The sequence below is a fragment of the Carassius gibelio genome, chromosome B1, assembly GCF_023724105.1.
Source record: "Carassius gibelio isolate Cgi1373 ecotype wild population from Czech Republic chromosome B1, carGib1.2-hapl.c, whole genome shotgun sequence".
Classification (NCBI taxonomy): domain Eukaryota; kingdom Metazoa; phylum Chordata; class Actinopteri; order Cypriniformes; family Cyprinidae; genus Carassius; species Carassius gibelio.
The window spans coordinates 22,638,507-22,664,277 of record NC_068396.1 but is presented as its reverse complement, the minus strand read 5'-3'; the positions used below and the strand labels follow the sequence as shown (position 1 = coordinate 22,664,277).

At 37.3% G+C, this 25,771-nt stretch overlaps 1 protein-coding gene across 1 annotated transcript in view; it reads right to left on the bottom strand.

The window, feature by feature from the left end:
• arhgap10 (Rho GTPase activating protein 10) overlaps positions 1 to 25,620 on the bottom strand; it is a 65,405-nt gene extending 39,785 nt beyond the window's left edge. Inside the window, exons 1-3 of the mRNA XM_052547058.1 lie at positions 24,975 to 25,620; positions 1,051 to 1,146; positions 776 to 837 (exon numbers count right to left, since the gene is read on the bottom strand). Of these exons, the coding sequence (XP_052403018.1) occupies positions 776 to 837; positions 1,051 to 1,146; positions 24,975 to 25,128 (312 nt within the window). The 5' untranslated portion in view covers positions 25,129 to 25,620. The remainder of the gene's footprint in view (positions 1 to 775; positions 838 to 1,050; positions 1,147 to 24,974) is intronic.
• Between the last annotated feature and the right edge of the window lie 151 nt (positions 25,621 to 25,771).

Below are 25,771 nucleotides of genomic sequence, written 5' to 3'. Positions count from 1 at the left end.
ATATATAAACGTCTCCAAAACGCAAAGCTGCAGTACTGTGTCAAGTTTTAGGCACTTGTGTAAAAACGCAGTATAATGAGGATGCCATTAAAAATAATGCCATAAATAGATGTTATTAATAAACTTCTATTAACTTGGCTAAATTAAATCAACATTTGGTGTGACACCACCATGAGTTAACAAAAACGTTTGTCCTAGGTGCACTTGCGCATTGTTTATCAGGTAGCTTTGCAGATAGGTTTCTTGGAGTGTCTTGTAGACATTGCCACAGTTCTTCTGGATTTAGTTTGTTCTGTTTCTTCATGTTATTCCAGACAGACTGATGATGGTGAGATCAGATCTCTGTGTGGGGCACTGGCTGTTGTAAGACTCCTTGTGCAAACAATAAATCTCACTGGATTATTACAATTAATGGCAAAAAATGTAAACTAATATTTACTACTGATACACTACAGTAAAAGATATAAATAACTGACCTATAACCATTTTTGATGATGAAAATACTAGTGACCTAAGACTCTTGCACAATACTGTGTGTATATATATATATATATATATATATATATATATTTATATATATATATACACAGTATTGTATATTAAAAATAAATGAATAAATAAATATACATGTTTGTATGTGTGTGTATTTATTTTATTATTTTTTCTTTTTCTTTTTCTTTTATTTATTTATTATTTATTTTTAAGCCGGCAAGAATTTTATTGAAATGTAAAACAGATTATGTTTTTAATGCAAGTCTCAACTGATTGTGCTCACCATCAGTTCTCTTTGGTCTTCCAAGTTTCTAAGAAAGGAGGAGAATTCTTGCAATGATTCATCTGAAATGGCACACATGCAGACAATGAGCAAAGTTTATCTATGCATGATTATTTACATATTTCTCAGCATGTGAGCCACCTGTCTGAAACAAACAGACGAGTTCATACGCCAAGATCTCACCCACGTCACACTAGTAGCCAAGTGTTAAAATAAAGGCAACTGTATGCAAGTACGCAGATGAAAATATGCAAGAAAAAAAGAAAAACACTCACCAATGCACTTCTCATCGTCAGTTTTGGCGTCGCCGATGTATTCAAATTTGAACTCGCCCAGGCACTGAGCAAACTTCTTCTGGGCCAATGAAAGCTCTGTAAATCAGAGACAAATCAGAGAGTTAAACATTTTGAATCCAAAAGCAAATGAGGAATTGCTTTATTTGTGGCTGTTTAAGTGTTTCCGAAATGTGTACCACAGTCACATATTAACCTAAACTGGCGCTCAAAGGTTTTGGGGTCAGTTTGTTTGATTATTTATTTTAGGGCTGTGACGGTCTCTGTGACAACCGCATCATCATGGTGGTCTATTGCCACTGGCGGTAGCGTGCATGTGATGTCACGCAATCTACAACAAGCACAACACAAAGCTTTTTATACAAGTGTAATAACAGTAACAGTTGTTTTTTTATTTAGACGTTAAGTCTATGCTAATTCACAAATTAGCTCAAACGCCATACAGCGTTTCCTATAGATCATGCTTTAGATTTGAGCGCAGGAAAACACAAGTTGTTCTGCAATCAGCAAATTAATCTCATGTTGAGCAATGCACCTTTTTGAAAACCTAATTATACATCGCTGATCTGGAGCCATCTCTTTTCATGTCACCCAACTGCTTTTGTAGTGTCTTCAAGTTCCCGTGATCGCAAATGCCCGGCTGCTCAGGTTTGTATTGGTTTTGGTCTGTACTGTATATATATATATATATATACAGTACAGACCAAAAGTTTGGACACACCTTCTCATTCAAAGAGTTTTCTTTATTTTCATGACTATGAATATTGTAGTCACACTGAAGGCATCAAGGACTATTTGACCAAGAAGGAGAGTGATGGGGTGCTGCGCCAGATGACCTGGTCTCCACAGTCACCGGACCTGAACCCAATCGAGATGGTTTAGGGGTGAGCTGGACCGCAGACAGAAGGCAAAAGTGCCAACAAGTGCTAAGCATTTCTCGGGGAACTCCTTCAAGACTGTTGGAAGACCATTTCAGGTGACTACCTCTTGAAGCTCATTAAGAGAATGCCAAGAGTGTGCAAAGCAGTAATCAAAGCAAAAGGTGGCTACTTTGAAGAACCTAGAATATGACATATTTTCAGTTGTTTCACACTTTTTTGTTATGTATATAATTCCATATATAATTCCACATGTGTTAATTCATAGTTTTGATTTGATGCCTTCAGTGTGAATCTACAATTTGCATAGTCATGAAAATAAAGAAAACTCTTTGAATGAGAAGGTGTGTCCAAACATTTGGTCTGTACTGTATATATATATATATATATATATATATATATATATATATATATATATATATATATATATATATATATATATATATATATATATATATATATAATAACACCACAGCACTGATGGTAGTTGGTATATTAACACCGTGGTGGTGAAAATCTGCCACAGTCACCAATGATTTCTGAAGGATCAGTGAAGATTGGATTGTGGATTGGACTGTTGAAGCGGTGACGTGACCTTAAACATTAAAGACAAACAAAATCCTTCTGTTGAATCTTACTGGAAATATTTGGAAGACATTGTCCTCTATTCAGGAGCACAGAAAAGCATTCCCTAAAGAAAAGCTTAACAATACCACCCATTCATAGATATGAGTTGGTCTTGGTCATAATGAAAGTTATGCTCTGGCTGGGAGTGGATTTTTGAATCAGATGGAGCGGATTTCAGTCTGTGGACTCCCAAAGGATGATCTCGATATAAGTGAACTCTACTGGGGTCCGTGGGACAGAGTGCTGGGATATTTTAAGATGAACACTAGGAGCGGCATCCAGCACTGCAGTGTTGTAAACATCGACAGCTGAGCCTGTCCGTGTGAAATGAGCTGGCACCAAATTACTCATCACATCTTCTCCTGCTTACTACGTGGGTGTTTCACCCTCAGTAGAAAGATAGACCGGACCGAAAGGGCACTTTAGTATCGGGGTTTAAAGGGGCAGGGGCTTGAGCCCCCCTAACTCTTACACAGCAGTTAAAAATAACATCTGTCCTACGATTTCTCTGATATCATATTTACTGCACACAGAGGAGGCTAAACAGCTAATTCTAGTGGGCGTTAGGAAGGGCAAATGGCAGCCAGTGGACACTGAATTAAATCAACGCATTGTTTGTTGAGCTCCTGATCCTTCAACAAGACTCAAAATAGAAGTGACAGGAAACTGTATTCTTTCCTTTCTTCCGCATGTGTGTGAGGTAGGCATCATTCTGTAAACACGAAGACGTGGCTGTAGAAGTTGCCACATGTTACAACATGCAATACATAGTGAAATCCCAAACTAAATGTGCCAAGAAGAATGTAAGCAGATCAGACTGTGGCTCAAAAGGAAATCATAAATCGAAAAAATATTTGACATTATAAATATATATGTATCTTTTTTATACAACTATACATATCAGGGCTTGCAAAAAAAAAAAAAAAATCCCTGGTAGCTCTTCGTGCAGCCATTTGTCAGATTATATATATATATATATATATATATATATATATATTATATATATATATATATATATATATATATATATATATATATATATATATGACATTTAACATTTACATTTAAAGACTATGGAAATGAATACACCAATCTTCAAATCTTCTATATGTAAGCAACGTCAGCTGACAAACACGTTTAGAAACTTGAGAAGTGGTCTATCCCGTATGCTCTGGACCCTAAACAACAACGCTGACCCAGCAGAGTGCAGGCACAGATAGGACAGTCAGAGACCTGACTCATGGCATTGAGATCTGCTGCTCACTCATTGGTGCAACACGTTGAATTACTCAAACTTGATAAACCCACACATTATGATGAGTTCATCCCATGCTGTGTGCAGCCATGCAAGACAGATCAAACGGTACACAAATTACCAAACAGTGAGAGGTGTGTATTGTAAAGACATGTATGTGAGTAAAATGAGTATTACACAATTTAGCCTGCGACAGTGTCTTGTGTGTGTGTTTGTGTGTGTTTGTCATGTTTTCCCTGCAGTAAGTCTAAATTTGAGTACAGAAAGAAAGCTTTGTGCCCTTAAATGCAGTTATTAGTCAAGATATTAGTCCAATGTTTCACCAGGAACTTGGAAACATCGGTGATGTCTTGTGAAACAGTTTTGATGGTTAGATATTTGTCTGTGTGTGTGTGATATGGCTATAGAGCAGCATGTTCAGTAAGACTATAAACATTACGTAAATTATGACCATTTTCTTTTTTAGAAGAATTATTCCTTGAAAAGGTGTCTTTGGTTTTAAAGTCACTGGTGCAGCAAGCCTCGTAGTTTCATTTATCAGTGTGTTTTTACTCTCATTTGAAAACATAATGTCACTTTAAATACAGGCCTCTGTGTTTGAAACTAAAATACGCGTCTCTGCCAGTGTCTCTGTTTTGACAATAAAGCACCAAACCCGTATTTACCAACTCCGTAATATATGGGTTGACACGACAGAGATGTCAGTTTCCTGGAACGAGCGGCTTTTTGCGAACATTTTTAGGTCTACGTAATATATTTGTTATCAAAGCTGTGGTGTATTTTTGGTACAGAAAACTCCTCTGACATAAATTTGACTAAATATTTTGCTTGGGTCAGCACCAGGGTTTGGCCGTTCGGAGAGTTTGACCTTAGAATCAGTGTTTCCAGGGCGTGTTGTTTTTGGTTTGTGTTTTCTGAACGCTTCACTGTTGAAGGAATTCCCTCGGATCGACCAGGGAATTTTTAGGGATTGTCAGCAGGCTGAACCTCCGTGCGTGCTGTCCAATCGCCTTCTTGGTTTTCCCCTAAAAACAACAGATAACCTTTCTGATTGTATATCCTAAGACCCCTTCAGCCACATTCCCCTCCAAACTTACAAAGCAAATCAGTGCTTCAAGAATTCCCCTATGCAAAAATACATACTGCACAAAGACAATAAAAACAAAGAAATATTAGCTAATCTATGACAGATTTACATTACTAAATGTGTTGATGAGGATTTAGTGGTTTATCTTGGTTCATCTTTAGATCACTGAGAAAAAAGCAGGAAAATGTATTGCTCATCACAGGAAACCACGTTTTTAAAACAGCTGTACAGTCACTGTGACGAGACTAAGACTCCTCTGAAACATTTTACTCTGAAGGCATTTAATACGTTTAAAGGAGTTTAAAGTACGACCAAAAGACAGTGCCCAAGAAATAAAGATGCACACACTTCAGCAGCCGAACTGCCTTTGGACTGTAGAAACACACCCTTCCTAAGTCTTAAACACTGCAATCATTCATATGCACTGTGAACCAATGAGTAATGCATGCTAAGAAAACCCTTGCCAACTTGTCATTAAGCAAATGCTTATTATCACAAGCAATTTACTACAGTAAAGGCATGGGCAGTCTTTCTGAAATACCTTTGTGTGTTTGTGCCTGGGAAAGAGAATTTCAGTAATTCAGTCATTTCAGTTCACGCACAGCCCTTGCACGGGACCAGACCCTAGCGAAGAGACATCGAGATATGAACAACTCATTTATTTTTAAACTGAAATCTCACCGATTCATATTTCAATAACACATAGAAGGCTTCCTTTTTTAAAATTAAGATTTTCTGAGCAGTATGGTTTTAATTTACTTAGAAATTCCCCACTGAGTCACATACTGAATATAAAACAGAAACTTCAAATGGGGAAGTGATGTCACTCACAGTGACGTCCTGATTAGACCCACATGTGTGTTTAGCTCATGGGGTCACAGTGAAGCAAGGCTCAGCGTACCTATAAACCAGCTAGCTTACAGCATGTTCATATAATTAGTAATCAGTACTGTATTTATGGAGATTTAAGGGAAGACAGGCTGCTCAGGTCACTTTCCTTTTCCCTATGCCAACAAAATAGCCTGGTTGTTCTGGTTGTGAAGAAGAGTTCTAATCAATTGCTGATTTTTTATATATATAAAGTTTTCACATTCGGAAATAAACTGTGTTTTTGTTAAGAATTGGTTGTATGGTTTACACTCACATAAGCTGAAGACTGTATTCGTAATACTTCAGGGTAAAAAAGTGTTTAATTATATGCAGTGCAGGTCATCCTGTCAATGTGTTTTGCCATGTTGAAATGAAGTTACACCCATGGTGTTTCATCAAATGTCAAATAGAATCACACATATATAGATATGCTAGTAGTATGATGTCAACAGCAAAAAAACACACAGTGGAACACACTTATTACCAGCAGAGGCAACAGTTGAATCAGTACCTGTAGCAGAAGCAGAACAAGTCTGAAGCCAGAAGGTGGTGGAAAGATTATTTTTTATCAGACACAAAAGGGAATGCATTATTATGTAGATCGCTCTCTTAAAGTATTAGTTTAGTTTACACAAAACTCAACAAAAGGCTGCGCATTGTGTAACAAGCTAATGAATGTAGCCTTGATGTATCCTGAAGTATTTTTTTGGGGGGAGGGGTGAAAATGCAGATCGACAGATCACAGACTCTTCTTCCTTGAGACGAAAAAGCCAAGCTAGATAAAACCAGCTCATTCCTTACGATGACGTTCCTAAAAATCAGCAGATTTAATCTGCATGACCTGTAGTGTAGTGTTGAATTACTGGATCTGTGAATTTAGCATATTTATGAACGTATAAATACTCCACAGCTGATATCCTAATAAATCAATAAATCACAGTAGTTTTGCTTTGACTGCTTAAAGCATTTAGATGAATGTACATCATCATTAGCACCTGCTCAGACAGATAAGAATCGCCAGTTGGCCATGAGAATGAAACTCCAATAAGATTAATATTAATAATGGGACTGAATAAATACCAGTGCAATCTCAGTGTTTTCCTCACAGACATTCCCCAGTGCTCTCAACCAAGTCCTTTTAAGGCATGCTGGGAGAAATCCTGGAAATGGCCAAGAGGCCCATCTCTGCAGTTTTACAGACACAATCATCTATTACTATAATAATTGAGCTTCAGTTTTCTTTCTGCAAAAAAGTACACAAAGCAACTGAGACCTTTATCAGACTAAACTGTAAGTGAAAGTTAAAAGAGTCTCAAGGAGGAAGACCTCCTGTAACAAAAATATGCAATGGGATGTGTATGATGGTAAAAATGAACAGATGGAGATGGCTTTGTGGCAATAGTGATGGGTTTACGGGAAGGTTCAGGTTAAGTCCATTCTGAACTAATAAAGGCAAGGCACACGACTTGTTCTTCAGGTACACACAGTCTCGAAATCTCACTCAAATGGTTTTCTTTCTTTTAAACAATACTTGATTTCTGAACAATGGTTCTGAGTGATATTTGAATTACGGTTGTGATGGTGAGGAAATTTTCCCACCAGTAAATCAATGCGTGACAAAACCGGTAATCACTGTGGGTGGGGAGGGGGGTAGTTTTCCCTCTTTTCCTTCAGTTTTTTTTAAATAGCTTGTAAAACCTTGCTTTACTTTCAATTTCAAATTAGGGACAATTTGGTAGCAAAGTAGTTTGTTTTTAAGCCACGGTCACACTACACTTGAAACGGTCGTGATATGACATCATGCTCTGCAGAGTCTTTTAAAAACTTAAATTCAACACAAACAATAATAACACACCTAAACTGTAAAAACATATAATCTACTCTGCTTTCCTGCAGCACTGCGGTTTTAGATTTATATTCTTTTTTGCGGAAGTGGTTTTAGATGTATATTCTTCTTTGGGGAAGTCGTGGCCTAATGGTTAGAGGGTTGGACTCCCAATCGAAGGGTTGTGGGTTCTAGTCTCGGGCCGGACGGAATTGTGGGTGGGGGGAGTGCATGTACAGTTCTCTCTCCACCTTCAATACCACGACTTAGGTGCCCTTGAGCAAGGCATCAAACCCCCAACTGCTCCCCGGGCGCTGCAGCATAAATGGCTGCCCACTGCTCCGGGTGTGTGCTCACAGTGTGTGTGTGTGTGTGTTCACTGCTCTGTGTGTGTGCATTTCGGATGGGTTAAATGCAGAGCACAAATTCTGAGTATGGGTCACCATACTTGGCTGAATGTCACTTCACTTTCTTTTTATTCAGATAGGAGGTCATGCTGTGACATATTGATCTGCCGTTGGTCACACGGTGTCACGTGATGCGAATTCACAAACCAGAGTTCACCAACTTTGAACTATGGAATGCAGCGGAATGCAACAAATTTTTGCACGGGACTGAGTTTTCTGTCTGAAGCATTCACATGTGTATGCATTAAAGTCAATGGAAGAAAAAGTGTAATGTTTATTACTATAAAAAATAAAAACAACGGTGGGGGTGGTGCCGCGGTCGGCAAATCACATAACGGTGTTGCGGCTTCACACCGGTAAAACCACCGTCAACACCTTCTAGCGCATCAACCCTAATTTTAATGATATGAATGATATTTGATAATATGAGCTTGTGTAGATCGTATATACACAAAGTGAGCTAATTCCCAAGCATTAACAATTCACAAAGTAGAATTAATATAATAATGCATTAACTGACAGAAGAAAAACCATTGATACAGTAAAAAATGTTAATAATAATACAAATAAAATAAAAAAAATAGTGAGAGTGAGAGACTAAGCTTCTGACGAAGTATCGTCTGAGTGAGCACAGTCTGTGTGTGGAGACGGGCCGACACAAACAGAGCTGAAGAGCAAAAGAAGAGAGGGACTCATAGAGGACGAGCACACTACAGCAAATATAAACACATTAGACACATTCTACCCAAATAGTTCAAATTGTGCCACATAGACAAGCTCTGTATATTTTGGAAGGGAAAGAAAAGTATATCCACCTAGCAGCGCAGTGTGTATCCTCCTGCCACATTATGAGGGACAAAGGCTAAACCCCCTTTTTCATTATCAGTGCTCTCTGTAAATATTTACCTTGTATTTGCTATTGTTTTTTGTTTGTTTGTTTTTGTGCATATGTGTTTTAGACAATATGGTCATGAATCATTTTTTTTTTTTTTTTACTATCTATATGCCAGTATAACTTGTTCGCTGTGTATTACTTTGGCAACATTGTGCTGTTCCAAAGCCATGCCAATAAAGCTCATTTGAGAGAGAGAGAGAGAGAGAGAGAGAGAGAGAGAGAGGGAGAGTTAGGAAACGTGTTCAGGCTGAAAACAACCAATCTATAAATACATAGAGTGCCTAATACTTGAGGCCCAGGTTAAAGTACAATTATATTAACTCTTATTATGCATAACTAAAGAATGGGACCGAGTTGGGCAGTTTAACTCAATCTGAAGACTTTGTTCACAGTTACACAGTTACAAATGTCTGTGTATTTATCTGTGTGCAAAAGTTACAACAGTAGTGCTATTCCTGATTTGTATCATTTAACTTGATACAGAGTTCAGAGTGAGAGTGACAGATGATGGCACGGATTTATTTTTGCTGGAAGTCTAACTGGACTGGGATTGGGAAACGCTGTTTTATGTAGTATAGATTCAGACCAAAGTCAGACTATTCTGTTTTTGCTTCAAGTTTCAAAATGATACTGTCTAATTTAGATTAAAGACTGCTCCTGCTGCATGTCATGTACGCTGCATCTTTGGATGATGATTACAATGCAGTGGTTGCCTCTCATTTTAAATGGAAGAGCACAGACAAAGCCTTAGTTTGTTTATCTGAAGAGATTTATTTTATTTGTGTAACTTTCTTCTTGTTTTAAAATTTCAAATAAGTTTTGTTATATTTAAATTTCACACAGAAACGTGCTGCAATAGCCTAATAAAAGGACACCTTCTCATTTACTGTATAATAACTTAAATTTCATTTTGTAAAAAAAAAAGGTGAGAAAACCAAATCGTCAAAGGTTTTCTCAAAAAGTCAAAATCGTGAACTGAATCATGAGCTGAATGAATCGTTACATCCCTATCAATCCCATTACAAAGTAAAGTTTTTAAAGGCTGTTTCAAAAGGGCCCCAAGATACCTAATTTTAGCCAAATTTTACAGCAGCAATGTATGCATCCTTGATCCATAAAACACATTAATGCATTGTAATGCAATCTTAATACTACTACTATTACTACTACTAATAATAATAATAATAATAAAAGCTCAGAAAAAAAAAAAGAAAACAAACAAAAAAAAAATTATGGATGGCAGACATGGAAAAATATATTTCATTTTAAAATTTCTTTTGATGTCAAAAGGGCAGCATCCTATGTCTTGCAACCTTAGATGTGAAGTATGCAGTCAAATAGCCAACTACAGGTTCGAAACGGTCTAATTTGTTTTTCAATTCCAATTTATTTTATTCATTTTTTGTTTACTGCAAACAACAAAATGTCCTATGTTAAAAATGTCTGTCTTGGTCATATTACAGCTGTGACACTGAGGGCACAGTTAACCATCAAACTAAATTACGAGCAGGACTGTGTTTATCTCTTTGTCCAATCTTTCCTGTTCCTCTCACACTGATCTTTTCCAGACCGCTCTTCTTTCCCTCTCTCACCCTTTCTTTCCTTTCCTCTCCTAAGGCCTCTTTTGGCTTAAACCTCTCCAAGTTTATTAAGTACAACATTTTTTTGTCAGAACATGACATCACTCTCAACCCTCTGGGCTCAGTTTCAGCATTAATTCCACGAATGCGTTAGAGATGTGATCATTGCTATGGAATACCACTGCAGCCGCTCCAGGGCTGAAACACGTCTACATGCTGAACTGAGATAGAAGTCTGTGGTCTTGAATACTCACTTGAGAGTGAAAAAAATCTAGTCTTCGCTAAGCTAGTAGAAGAACATGTTAATTCATTAGAACAAACTGATAGAAGAGTTTGGGCGAGTGTTCTAAGTGAACTGAGAAGGCATAACTCAACAAAAGAAAAAAATAAATAAATAGGACTCACAAACCAACCTTCAACATTAGATGAAGAAAACATAAATTTTAAAATGTTAGTTTACACTCATGTTGTTCTAAACTTTATTAGATTTTTGAAACACAAATGAAGATATCAAATGGAACCTGATATGTTTATTTGCATATAAACAATTTAAGACAGAAATCCCTCAGGACAGGTTTCATTAAAAATATCTTAATTTGTGTTTTGAAGATGAAGGAAAGTCTTATGTGTTTGAAGCAACATGAGGGTAACAGAAGTTTTACTTTTGGATGGAAATACAGTTTGTTCGATGTTGTGTACACATAACAGTTGGTCATTCAGTCAACAAAACATTTAAGCGCTGGCTTTCAAAAAATGTTTCCAACAAACAAAATATTCTGGAAAATGTGGAAAAATTTTAATTGCATAAAATGAAATGTAGTGTCTACCTGACTGCGGCCTGTGGTGATGAGGTTGCATAAACGCCAACAATAAAACCTAATGTTCTCTGCAAGGCAAAGAGGAAGCATGTGCACAACACATGAAGCTCATTTCTGCCTTTCATTTCTTCTCCTGAAAAAGTAAACCTTCAATTTCCATGATCTCATATCCACTTTAATTCCATTTTAATTAAATATGATGACGATGTTTGGCAGACAATGCATTGAGATTACTGGGAGACTGTTGCCAATCTCAATCCTTGGCAAGAGTTAAGAACATCTCACAGACTTATAAAGCGTAAAACGTGACATGCAGAGAGCGAAGACTAAACTGTCTATTTGCTTTGCTTTGAAGACATCAGTGTGCCGGTTTTTGACTCCAGTGTTCTGAAATGTGGAAACAATTTGAACGTTTCAGCAGATATTGTAAAGTTATTGTAAAGGTGCCATTGGCTGTGGAATATAAAACCCGCTATTTGTTTCCTATGGACATAGACGAACAAGGATCACATCTCCTCAGGGGAGAGGGGAGGATACAAGGACAGGTCAAAAGGTTGTGTGACAAAGACTGGCTGCTCTGCAGAGGAAACGGACAAAAACAGGAGCGCATCCTCTGAGTCCTTCTCGTCCACTGAGGGATTCCTGTTCCACAGCAGCTGACAGCCTGGTTGTCACACGTCCCTCTGAATCAAGGATTCCATCCTCCCAAATGCATCCTCCCAGACTTCCAAAAGGTGGAAACATTAGGCATCAAGGCTTCAGTTCCACTAAGCTGCAGACTACCAGATTAAACTGTGGATTCTTGTTGTTACATAAAACTCTTGAGAATGTGCCAACACAAAAGTCTGAAAGTCTTCTGAGGAGACACAGTCACTTTATATGATGGACAGATTTAATCACAAACACACTGATCAACACACAGATAGAGTACAGCAAATATGATAAAGCTCAGTTGTGCTTGCATGATGCACAAGGACCTGAGAGGTTTGTTTTTGTGCATCAAGCAATTACGGTTGAGCTACCAGTTTAATGTGCTCCGTGTCAGTAATGCGCGGGTTGATCCAAAATGAGCGGGTACCTGCGGTCACCCGCGGTTGCCCGCGGTTACGAGTCATCCAAAAATATTTTTAATGATATTCGGGTCGCGGTCGGTCGGGCCGTTTGAAATATAGATGCCAATTAAACCTTTGTAATTAATGTAGTACTAGACACAATTTTTAAATAACATAGGCCTACACTTTATTGGCTGAATAACTGGCGCGAATGACGCACGAGCTCAGTCTGCACGTAGAGATGAAAGCGGCACGAGAAAAGGTGAAGACCTGATTTTGGTAAAACATGATTTTAACGACTACATTTAGTTTTGTTTCATAGAAAACTCTTATTAACCCTCTGGAGTCGATTAACGCATATACGCGTCATGAGTCATTTTCTCCTGATAACCCCGAAAAGAACTTAAATTACACTTTCAGTTTTGATCGTACAGATAGCCAAAGAGAAATACATCAATCAAATCTGTAAAGGGTCTACTTTTTCTGAATACAGACATAATAACAACAGAACTTTGGGCACTTATAAAATAAAGATAACAAACAAGGTGTGCTGTCTGCGCTGATCGTAATGTACAAACACGTCATTAAAATGAACTGTAACTCCGTGAATACTCAACGAAGAGACATGAGAGAGATATCTATAGAAAGCTTGACATGTCTGCTTTTAAACTAAACAAGTGCTGCCAAAACAGATATTCTGTTATAAAGTAATTCATATGAAAGCAACGCGATGCCTAGATTTTCATGTCTCCCTTCATTGTATTCACTGTGACCACGCCCCCGCGCTGAACGCGCTATTCAGATTCAAACTGAAGCGTGCGGCTTGAATACGCACACACAGAAGAAAAATTAGCGAGACTGTTCAAGTTTTTTTATTTTACTGTTTGCTTCGCGATGAGAGCAATAAGACATAATGAACACCGAAAAGATGTGATGTGGTTGAGGATTTGAGAAATGGATTTCCTCAGAAAAAAAGGATGAAGTGCTTTATTCAGCAGAGATCATAAACATGAGTATGTCTCTTTGTATTTATGTACCTATATACTTGTAGTACTAGTTTTCACATAACCTGTAAACATTTTACTAGTTAGACTTTTTCCAAACTATAATTCCTGACTAAATGTATAATCAGATTGTTAAGATAAAGATTTTCGTTTTCTATAAATTGTATCTTAATTTTGATCAATGTTTTATCAATCAATTGCCGTATTTTATAAATAAGAAGCAAATATATAACAGACAATGTAATGAGGCGCCGACAGGATCACTTGCATGGAGGGCACCGAAACTCAGCGTGTGCCTCACAGATTTGAGAAATATAAGGCTATATATTACAGAAAGCTTGAAATGTCTACTTTTAAACGAAAATATTAAAATAAATAGGCTACTCTCTGATTATGTAATCCATAATGTGCATTTCTCTCTGGCGTTCATTGCAAGTCAGCATCGTCAACTTAATATTTGCAGCGACACAGAAAACACCAGTTTATTACTAAACAATTAAATGTCTCCTTGGATATTTTGGAACCAGCAGGCCATTCTGGGTTGAGCGAGACCCCACGGAATGAGTGAACTTGGAGCGTAATATATGGAGAAATGTGCAAACCCGAACCTCATGTCTGCTGAACAGAAACATAAAAATAGACATAGCCAGACTAGACTATTTTAGAACAAATGATGAGCTTATTGACTTTTTTTTATATATATATATATAATTCTTGACAAAATTAGAATATATTTAGGATTTTTTTTTTTTTTTTTGCCTAGTTCCTACGTCTATGGCCCAATGACGATATGATGAGCATTTATTATCAATGCCATTTATCAAACAAACAACAAGTATGAATTTCAGCAAACAAAAGACAAAAAGTGATTTGGTTGATTTCAAAACACAAGAAAAACAAGCACAGGCGGAAGAACTGGACTCTTTCTTGGTTATTTGCCTCGGGGACACGGCCAATTTTGCTCAAGATGAAACCTGAAAGTCACTTGATAGGCTCCTGTCTATTGTGAAACTCTTTATGAAAGGGCGTGTAGGGCATTTTTTTAAGTTTAATGTTTTAATGCCCATCTGTGTCCAAATTTTTGCTGTAAACAGTTCCTAGGTCACTGCACATAATCAAGTAAGCAGTAACCACTGGGACAAAGCCAGTCACTAAAACATTAAGGAATGCTCTGGACACTGCCTGTTTTAGAAAGTCAAATGTCAGTGAAAAGTCAATTGAAGCATGCATGCATGCCAAGTAAAACTCTGCTAACATGGTGACCAATTGTTTGTGTTCTACTCTGTTTTGCCAAAATTCTTGTTATGTTATTTTCTTGCCAACAAACTTAAAAAAACAATCAAATGTCAATTGTTTCTAAGGCCAATAAAGTGACCAACACTTACACTTGTTTCACACATAATCCGTCTGCAGTTCATATGCGTTGCGTATTTTTTTACGCACCCCACGTTAACGGATTCCAGCGTTCACACTGCACGCGGCCGCAGTCCATCAGTGGGTTCCAGGAGCGGTGTGTCTGCAGCAGTGCAGCGATCGTTCACGTACCGAGACTATTTTTGCTGTGCTGCACACGCTGAATTAAAGTGACAGCGCTTTGTTCGTTTAAAAATCAACATGGATTGACACGAAAATGCAGTAATTTCACAATAAATGTATACTAATTAAACCCTGCTGTGTTTCACATGCAACACGTGGGTTTTTGGCTAGGTTTAAAACAAGAAAAAGAGCACCTTTAGATAAACGAGGCAACATACCCGTGGGATTGCTTGTAATAAAGATTTAAACGGAAAAAGCATGAGACAAGAGTCGACTGTTTCTGTCAGTGGTGTTTTAAAGGGGGGGTGAAATGCTCGTTTTCACTCTATATCCTGTTAATCTTGAGTACCTATAGAGTAGTACTGCATCCTTCATAACTCGACGCTCTCGCTCTGATCAGTGAATGCCTGTTGTGCCTGTTGTGAATGCTGTGCTCTACGGGAACGCGCGCTCTTCCGGGAGAAGTGCCCTTAGGACCCATATAAGGAAATTCCGCTCCATCTAACATCACACAGAGCCATACTCGAAAAAAACTTTCTGAAACTTGTGACAAACCGGAAGGAGTATTTTTGGAACAGAAATACTCCTTCAAACGTACAACTTAATTTTTGAAACTTTGTCCATGTTTAGCATGGGAATCCAACTCTTTAACAGTGTAAAAAACTCAGTATGCATGAAATAGCATTTCACCCCCCCCTTTAAGTTTAATATTTGCGTTATACTAACATGATAAGTAGGCTAAATGTTGTGTTTAAATGTTTTGCCGCTTGCTTGAGTAGCTTATTATGCAAACCTAGAAGTCAAATGCATGAATAATACGCTGTTTATATTTATTGAGTTTAAACTAATGTCTATGATTATGAAAGATTGTTACTGTTCTATGATAAAAGGGTCACAATGCTAAAAAGTTTTTTTTTTTTTTTTTTGCTACATGATTTGAAATGTAAATAATGAACAAATGTTGTGTTTGTGGCCTAAACAGCCGTGGATAGGTAGCGGACTGTAAACGTGTCCTTTGCGAAACCACAATGAGTCTGTGCTGCTTCTGCACCAAATACGTAACGCACACGGACTGCATACGCACCGGAGACGGAGTATGTGTGAAACAGCCCTTATACTGAAATGCTTAATTAATAATTCTGAATTATGACAATAGCAGTTGTCTATCTGAAGGATGCATGCTCCACTGCTGATAAGAGAGCTGTGTTGAGATAATTTAGGTCATCTGGAAGCGTGTCTAATTTGCAGTGCTCAAGGTAAGTGGCCAACCAAAGGTGTTAACTAAATGTTCTTTCACACAAGAGGTGTTTGTGGTCCGTAAGCGACCCACCCTAAATAATAAACATCTATCAACAACATACATTATGCATCTTTGGCATACTCCCAGGCAGATTTATGACGAAACAATGGATATATTTTTGTTTTAATTTAAGTATTCCTTTGAGTCCTTTCATCCTGATTTATTTACTTTGTTACAAAAGTAGTCATAGTGATATTCACATAATGATGTAAAACCAATGGCTTTCAAAAGAAAACAAAACAAAAAAACTAAATATCAAAAAGGTTTTTAATGTTTAATTAAGTTTAATTTAATTAAGTTTCTTATGCCCATCAAGGCTGCGTTTATTGGATGAAAAATACAGATTTTTTTATATTTCTTTTGAAATATTATTACAAATGTAAAATAATGGTTTTCTATTTCAATATACATTAATATGTAATTTATTTATGTGATGCAAAGCTGTATTTTCAGCATCATTACTCCTTACGTCGACGCAAAATATGCGCATCGATTCGTCGACCTGTTTTTATTTCTCTAAAAAACGTTTACCTTATGTGCGCTGAATATCCGCGATGGCCGGATCAACATTCTGTCCAACGTTATATAACCAATCCAGGGGTTTTTCTGCATTGATCTTTTTTTTTTGGGCGGCTGTCAAAGCCTTATTTGACCGGTGAGTGATGTAGAATAGAATGACTGCTGCGCCTGATAGGGCGCGTACGAGAGAGAGCCCCGGCTGCGCGCGCACACTCACAGTCTTCAAACAACACGAGCGCTTCTTGCTCTCTCTCTCCCTTGTGCATATTAATCAAAATCATTAAACACGATAGAAAAAGGGCAAAACACCAAAGTTTCACGCGTGCACTCACAGTCTTCAAACAACATGAGCGCTTCTTGCTCTCTGTCTCCCTTGTGCATATTAATCAAAATCATTAAACACGATAGAAAAAGGGCGAAGCACCAAAGTTTCACGCGCGCACTCACAGTCTTCAAACTACACGAGCGCTTTCTTGCTCTCGCTCTCTCTCCCTCGTGCATATTAACCAAAATCATTAGACACGATAGTAAAAGGGCGGAACGCCAAAGTTTCACGTGGAGCATTCAGAGATTTTTTTTTTCTCCATGACAGGCTTTCCCACTGTAAATTTTGTTTTTGGAAAAGCACTCTCTATATTAGCTTAAAGCCCTCAAGTTTACATTGGTAACTGTATTCTTTCAATTCCTCTAAACAAGTATTTTGGGTGACCTTTTTATTGAATGCTAGACATCAAATTGCTGTTATTTTCATCTGAAAGAAGAACTTTTTTTTCAGTAAGCTAGGCCCTATGTGTTCAGTAAGCTTGTTTCAGTAAGCTATGTGTTTTCAAGGCTTCAAGGTTTTATTGAATGCTATCTCTATACAAGTGCAAAGTAATGCATTCTTAGTTTTAAGAGCAATAAACATATATTGCAATGTTAAGGAATTCATGTTTTATATATATATATATTTATTTATTTTTTATAAATCCTGTTCTTTCTAACATTTTATTTATTAAAGAATCCAGAAAAAAGTAATTACAAGTCCCCCAAAAATATTTGGCAGCACAACTGTTGCCAATATAGATCATTCTAATAATAAAGCAGCATATTAAAATAATTTCTGAAGGATCAGGTGACACTTAAAGGGGTCCTTTTAAGCTTTTTCACTTTTTGAATTTTAGCCAGTGTGTAGTGTGTAAGTTTGGGCATAAAAAAAGAGCTACAAAGTAACAAATCTCAAAGTCCACTCCAGAGAGAGATATTTTATTTTAAAAACAATCTCTTTTCAAGAACTACAACAAACGGCTCGTTTAGACTACATCAATGTCGTGTTGTCACGATACCAAAATTATTGTTTCGATACCGATACCTAGTCAAGAATTTCGATTTCGCTAATTTTCCTGTAAAGGGAAAATACATTATCAAATATCATTGATGTGCTTTATTTTAAAACCGGGACAACATTCTAATCCTATAACACACTAATAAATGAACATATGAACAGCAGATATATTAAACATTTGAACAAAATATGAAATATCAAAATATATTAAAAAAAAAAAAAATAGAGCAATGACATTCAAGGTAAAGAAAAAATACATTTAGCAGCATTATCTCAGTTATCATTAGAAACATAAGAGTAATACATTTATCTTGATTCTGAACTTTGAGTAAAAAATATGAACAGCGATTATATTAAACAATGTTTCTGAACTCGGAAGATTAAATGTCAAAAGATAAATAATATCAATTTAAGCAATGGCATTAAAGTAAAAAAAAAGCAAATAAAATTTAGCAGCAATATCTCAGATATTGTAACTTATTCTGAATTTCTGTCAGTTGTGCAACCTTTTCTTTCAGGAGACAACTTAGCCAGTGAGCTTTAATGAGTGTCATCTTTATTGTATCACTTGTGCTCGCACGTGCAGCCTAGTGATGCGCGGGTCGTTTTTTTTTTTTTTTTCAACCCGTGGGTCCCGCGTTTATAAAATAATTTGGCCCGCCGCAGCCCGCGAATAAAGTAACATTTCTTTACCCATCCCGACCCGCGCATCGGGGACATCACGGAAGATACGTTGCTACTAGATTCATATTTCTCGTTCACTGAAGCTCCTCCCTCCACAGCAGTGCGCGAGCGGACTCATCGGAGAAGCGCGAGCTCGGCGCTATTAGCAGCGCATGCACAGCTCGTGAACAGCTCTGTGTACTGTTTCATCCTGTCAGAGTTACTCAAGATGTGACGGAGCATGTGATTTGTTGAATGTAGTGAATGAATCTGCCCTTCACTGAACGAGATCGAGAGATCTTCTAATTTGTGAATGAACTGAACTGATACATCTCGTTTATGAACGAAATGAATGAGTATACAGGGTCAGTGAGCCAAGCATGTAAATCTCGATCAGCATTCAGCAGATACAAAGCGCAGTTATAGGTGCTGTGCAGATACGCTCGTTTTCATATTTAGCATACAGAACATAACTCCACGTTTAATCCCAGATTAATGTGAATATTATATATGAACTGTCTGACCAAAAAATTAAAATGTTAATTATGCAAGAAAACCTCGTGCTTTGTTCATCTGAACAACTTTTTGAAACTATTTAATGCGATTATGCACACATTTTAGTAAAGCCAAAACAGTTTAGTAAAGCCACTAATGCAGTCATCTCGCTCGTTGTAGTGTTTTTTTGCTGCGTGTATAAGGAGAAAAAACACAGACGTCCATAGGGAGGCACTGGAAGCGTGCTTTGCACACACCAACATGAAATACCTCTCTTACAAATCTGGAACGCAGTCATTCTTTGAAGTATCGATAATAAATTTAGGTATCGTGACGTTTTTAATTTCCGAGAATCGCGATACTTTAGAAGTATTGGTGCACCGTGCAACACTACAGCAATGTCTTCCAGGTTTTGTGATGTCACAAAGCGGCCCATTAGAATATCATTAAAATAATTACATCCTACGGAAATTCGCATGGTTGGGGGTAGGGCTGCACGTTTTCAAGTTTTTCATTAACCGTTAACCGAGGCCCTTAGCGGTTAATAATCGGTTAACCATAGTGTGCGCCAGGGTTTCCGTTGTCCGGTAATTTCCAGACATTGGCCAAAAAAAAAAAATAGAAATGTCAGACTAAATTTAATCTCTCCGGTCAAATTGTCCTATTAAAACTACCTAATAATCCCGCCCACTAACACAATCTGTATTTGAGAATAAGCCTAAAATGTATAAAGCAAATATACACCGACCTTTGGCTATGTTATAAAGGAACAGGCTCTAGTAATGGTTATGTAACTTTCCGTGTTTAAGCGAAGGTAACAAGCAGGCTCCGCGGCCGCCTCGCTAAGTCTATGACTATGATATGTTTGACAGGTACAATATTTGAAAATCGATGATTATTTTTTTGAATTACATTTATATCTGAATTTATGTCAACCTATAGACTTTCAAATATCAAAATGTCATGAATTAATATGTATTTGTGTACAAAATGACAAATAAACATATTTTCCTATTATATTTTGCCTGGAAACGCTTCCAACAAGGCGTCAGTTCTATTTCTAGCATGCACGCGTCGAGCCTGAGCCGCGCGTCTCACGCAGGCAGTCGGCAAGCTCTAACCTGTTAACATGGGAGCCGAATTAAAAACAGACACGCCACGCAGCTGAGATGCTTTCGCTCATCGCCATGCATCCAGTGAGTCCTGACCGGCCTAATGATGCCCGGGTGTTGGCTGTTGAGATTACAACAACGAGGTTGTACTTGAAGTATATCTAAGCACTGTATTGCAATACTTGCATTGTGCCCCTTCACTCTCAATTTTAAAGTGCTCCAACGCTGTACTTTTTTTTTGCCCCCTTCATATTAGAAAAATGACTTCTTCTTGTGGAAATAACAAATGTCTGGGAGCGCTCTGGCGGTCTCTGGTGGTGCAAAAAATGTATTACAACTAAATTCAATGCACGCCATTGACGTCACTTAACCGAGCAAAATGTTTCACTCGGTTACGCAATTTTTAACGGTTAATCGGTTAACCGGTTAACCATGGACACCCTTAGTTGGGGGGTGTGAGGGGCAAGGTCTTGGTAAGTCTTGTGCAGTCAGACTTTCCGACTGATGGCTGAAGTTCTGAAATCCATCGCAGCTTTTATTGGCCAAGACCCGCCCATGAGAACATTTGACTGACAGGTTTCAGGGCGTGGACATGTCACCACAATAACAGACCAGTGTGTAAAACTCTCAGATGTATTTTAAAGATGTAAACACAATGGCTTTCTTCAAAGGGGGTTTGGCGTCACGTTATCTTTGTTTCCAGATGGAACGTTAAAGAACGCAACACACATGTCTACCGGCATGACGTCTGACGCTGAGACTAGGTCGTGGTAAGAACGCTTGGTTGAGTGCATCAGACAAGAAAACGACGAAGAAGAAATGCTGCTGTAGCATCAAGTTTTTGCAAGTTATTACACATGCACCTGAATAATTATGCATGTAAATATGTTACAATTATGATTTTTTTTATAATAAATTGCTGACAGTACAGTACTGAACAATGGAGTAATCTGCAGAATTTACACTTCAATTATGAGACTACAGTGTTTCCCATACATCGGATGCGGGTGTTTTTATTCACTGTATTTCTTGAGGAAACTGACTGCCTTCAAAAATTTGATGTCATTTTCATTTTATCTTGTATGTAATGTCTGATAAAGCAGCGTTTGTGAGCGGAGCGCTGCTTTGTGTACAGCCATTATCGGGAAAACCTCGATCTCGACTGCTCCAACAGCGCCTCCTGATGGCAGAGAATGAATTTGGATATATATGCCATCACAAATAGAGTGCAAGTCTGTGAGAAACACTGCACTCAAAAAAATGAATTTTTAGTTTTGTTCACTTTACCTGAACAATTCATGTTGAATTAATGCCATTTTGGCTATTGTTCATTTCAACATGATTGTGTCATGTTAAACTGACTTAAACCTGTCTCTCGTTGGTTTAACATAAAGTTTTCATTTTGAAAGAACATGTTTCAATCAAGTCCCTCAAAATAAGTTTTACACTTCCCATCATGCTTTGCACAGGACTGGATATGGGGAGAGAAAATGTTGAAATAAAGTGTTATTTTATGCAGTTTTTAATAAAATGTGATAATAAGGAGACTTTTTCATGTATAATGCTCTATTATGTGGGCATTTTAAAAGACTTTATATTGGTGTATTTTGTGCGAGTTACCATTGTGGTGAAGTGTGGAGCTTGTGGTTGGGTTGAGGACCTGGTTGAAAGAACGTCTAAAATACTTAATTAAAAAAAAAAGCAACTTTAATGAGAGTGCAAGTGTATGATGTACACATAGTAACATCCTTAAACTGCAAACAATTAACATCATGTGTAAAGAAAAGTTATATCTTACTTGCTAATGTTTTTATAACACTTTGGCTAAACTTGCATGGACAGTGGTTCTACATGATGTAAACATATTATCTCTACTCAGATATTTCATGTAGGATGAACTAAAGCAAACTGAGTAAACTCAACTAAAGGTAGACAAGTCCTTATAACTTGATTTATTCATGTCCAAATAACATGGTACAAACATGTGGAACCACTGTCCATGAAAGAATCATGTTCAGCCAAAGAGTCATTTTTTTGAGTGTGGAGTATGGTGTAAATAAATCCAACTGTATAACAGTCTCACTGCAATTCATGGTATAATGTTAGAATTAAAACAACAGTAGACATAATACATATGCACCTATCTGTACATAGTAAAAGCAGTTATTTTAAGCGGTTGTTGACATCATATCTAAAACAATTTAACCAACAAAAACATTAACGTCACCACTGTAATGTCTTGCAATATCCATGCGTGCAAAGGTTCTGCACAATACTATTGCTCAATATTCTCGGGGACTGAATCCGGATCAAATTGATATGGCAATATTGATGCCATCCTTAACTATACTTAACTTTATATACTGTAGCAGCAGACAGAACTTGCTGCTTTGGCAAGGGGCGGTGCAGTACTGAAACACTGACTGAGCTGTTTGCCAATCACAACGCACTGGGACAGCTAACCAATCACATTGCATTTCGTTTTTTGAAAGGAGGGCCTTCATCAAACCCGGAACTAATCGAGCCATTTGTGCCTGGCTGGGGAGAACGGCATTGTAATAATGTAAATTATGTAAAAATTCAGGAAATTCAACTTTGCATCACAGAAATAAATTATATTCTAAAGGATCTTAAACTAGAAACCATTATTTTATATTGTAATAAAATTTTGCAACATTACCGTGTTTTTATTTATATTTTTTTCTGTTTTTTTTATCAAATAAATGCAGCCTTGATTACTAAAAGTGACTACTTTACAAAACATTACAAGTCTTACTGATCACAAACTTGTGAACGGCAGTATACATCACTAAAGTCAAGTGTGGACTCTGAAAAGGATATTGAGTTATCTGGGATATGGTCTAAAACTTCAATTGTTTCCACTTACTAGTGATCCCAACAGTGCAGCTCAGATAAAAAAAAAATAAACCATGAACAGAGATCTTCAACGCTCAAACTGGCTTCTTTTCAGATTACTGGCTGCTACAGTACTGACATACATGTATCAGACATATACACCTCCATTCAAACTCCAAATATTTCATTTCTATTGTTGAAAGAATACAGCAGGTATGTTTAGCTGTTAAAGGTGGCTAGTTTGGCAAGTCAAAAACATTGTATTATTATTTCATTTATATTATTTTATTATTTTTTTATTAATTTTTTTTTTTTTATTGTTTATTTGCATGCTTTCATTTCAAAGTACATTAAGATATTACAAAGAATAAATTTCTTTATAAATTTGATTGAAAAAAAAGACAATTGTGACAAATCACATATCAAAATAAAAACGATGATGATGATGATATTATTATTATTATTATTATTATTACCATTAAGTATTATTATTAATGCAGCATTACCTACAAAAATTACAATGGACATACTGCAAAATGGCAAGAGGAAGTCATTTATCTGTCTGTCGTATAAAGTGTGGTGTGCATTCCAAACTGATTGAACAGACCGACTGAATTCAGAACTAGGTACAATTACCAATACTTTTAGAATTGTAGTAAAAAAATAAAATAAAATAAAAAACACCTTGGACACAAAGGATAAAGTTTTTACTAGTTTTTCTTATTCCTGCAGGAAAACCATGAATTAACTAAGTCATCCTAAGGGCCTGCCAATGGTCAGTTCATTACTTATGTATGTTATTTGTTATTTGTTGTTGTTGCTTTATGTTTACTATGTTTTATGCCAAGTAAAACTATGCTAATCAATCCATGATTATTATGTGGGCAGCGGTTATGTGGGCTGTACCATTAGCCTGATGTCCTGCAATCTTAATTTAGCATTATCTAGAAGTTGTGACACTATAAGTGCATCACACACACACACACACACACAAGACTGAAAAAAAGAGGAACCAACCACAAAATCTAAAAAAAACATTTAGCCAAAACTTTTGCTCATCCATTTTTATTTGCACAAAAATGTCCTGCTATCAGAACAAACGCTCATATTAAAGATAACTCGACCCAGACACTGCAGATCCCAATAATTCAAACATATCCAAAAAAGGTCTGAACATCCAAGGTGCAATACGCAAGCTTTATTTTTAGCCAATTTGTTCTGCCCAGTCCTGAACGCTAGGAAAAAGGCAGACTGTAATAAATGCATAATAGGAAGGGCCATGAGATGTTTACAATAAAACCTTACACGTGGAGGTGAAAGGGTGGGTCACATGACAGAGGTGATAAGCCACAAGTGACTGAACTGAGAAAATTGTGGCCTTTCAAAATAACTTAGATAAGTGTTGCAGAAATCCCTAATGTGCACACACTAAAAAGCAGACTTGTAGGACACCCGATGATTTGCACACAGACCATGTACAGTAAATAACCCCAAAACTGGATGATGTCAGCAAAAGTTATGCCACGCAAGCTCATTTTCTCAGCGCTCCACTAAATGAATCATGTTACTCTTGAGACCAGCTAAACTACTCCAGCAAGGTCTCGAGTAAAGGTGCAAATAGGAATGACATAGTGACCTTGGCTAAATTACAAGATCTGTTTGACTGATTTGAGCTGCTGATATCATCTGACATGTGCATAGTTTGGATCACATGTTGCCTGAATGGCAAGCTATATCTTCATTGTAAACACAATTATTTACACATGAAGTTTAAAAGCAGTGATAAAATGTCCAAGCACTTACGTTTTGTGGCATTGATGAGATTCTTTCCATCTTTATACAGCTCTTTGATAAACCTGCCGGTTTTGTCCAGCTCAGCTTCATGAGCTTTGATTTTCTCCCTGAAGGCAGGACTGTCCAGGTAACACTCACTGAACTCCAACGGGTGTAAACCCATTTTTTTTTTTTTTTTTACTGGACTCAGCTGACTTAGTTTACAGTTTAAGTTAAATCGTTTAAACCCCGTGAGAAAGCGACCAGCGAATGAATAAAAACCGGTCGAATAACGAAATGCTATTTAAAAGGGAACGGAAAGCTGCGCTAAAAAGCCTTTATAAACGCGTCCTCGAATATTTATGGAAGACCAAACGCGTCGGGTGTTCTCTCGGGAATAAAACTCTTTCCAAGTAAACGTGACCCTGGGTAATGTTATATTAAGTATGTTCCAGGTTTAAACTCTCGCAAGATATGATAAAACAGCTCTACTCTACACGGATATCTATTGAAATAAAGGTAATAACGTCCAGTCAGGGCTTTGGTCCGACTCCGCGAATGACAGTCGACTCGAGCGAGTCCCCTCCCGCGTGCAGGGACTCTCACGTCATCACGCCTTGGCTCTGGAAAACCGGGATATTTGAGTGAATAACGGGCTGCGGGCAGTGTCGTTATGGAAATTTACGTCTTTTCCATCTGAATAAAATCATTCGACATACGTCTTAATTGTTTTGTGTCTCGATAAACTCCGTAAATGTGCTAATACTTATGGGTTGTCAAATCTCATGTGTTTAAATCTCATGTGGAACTCTAAAAGAGCGGATGTT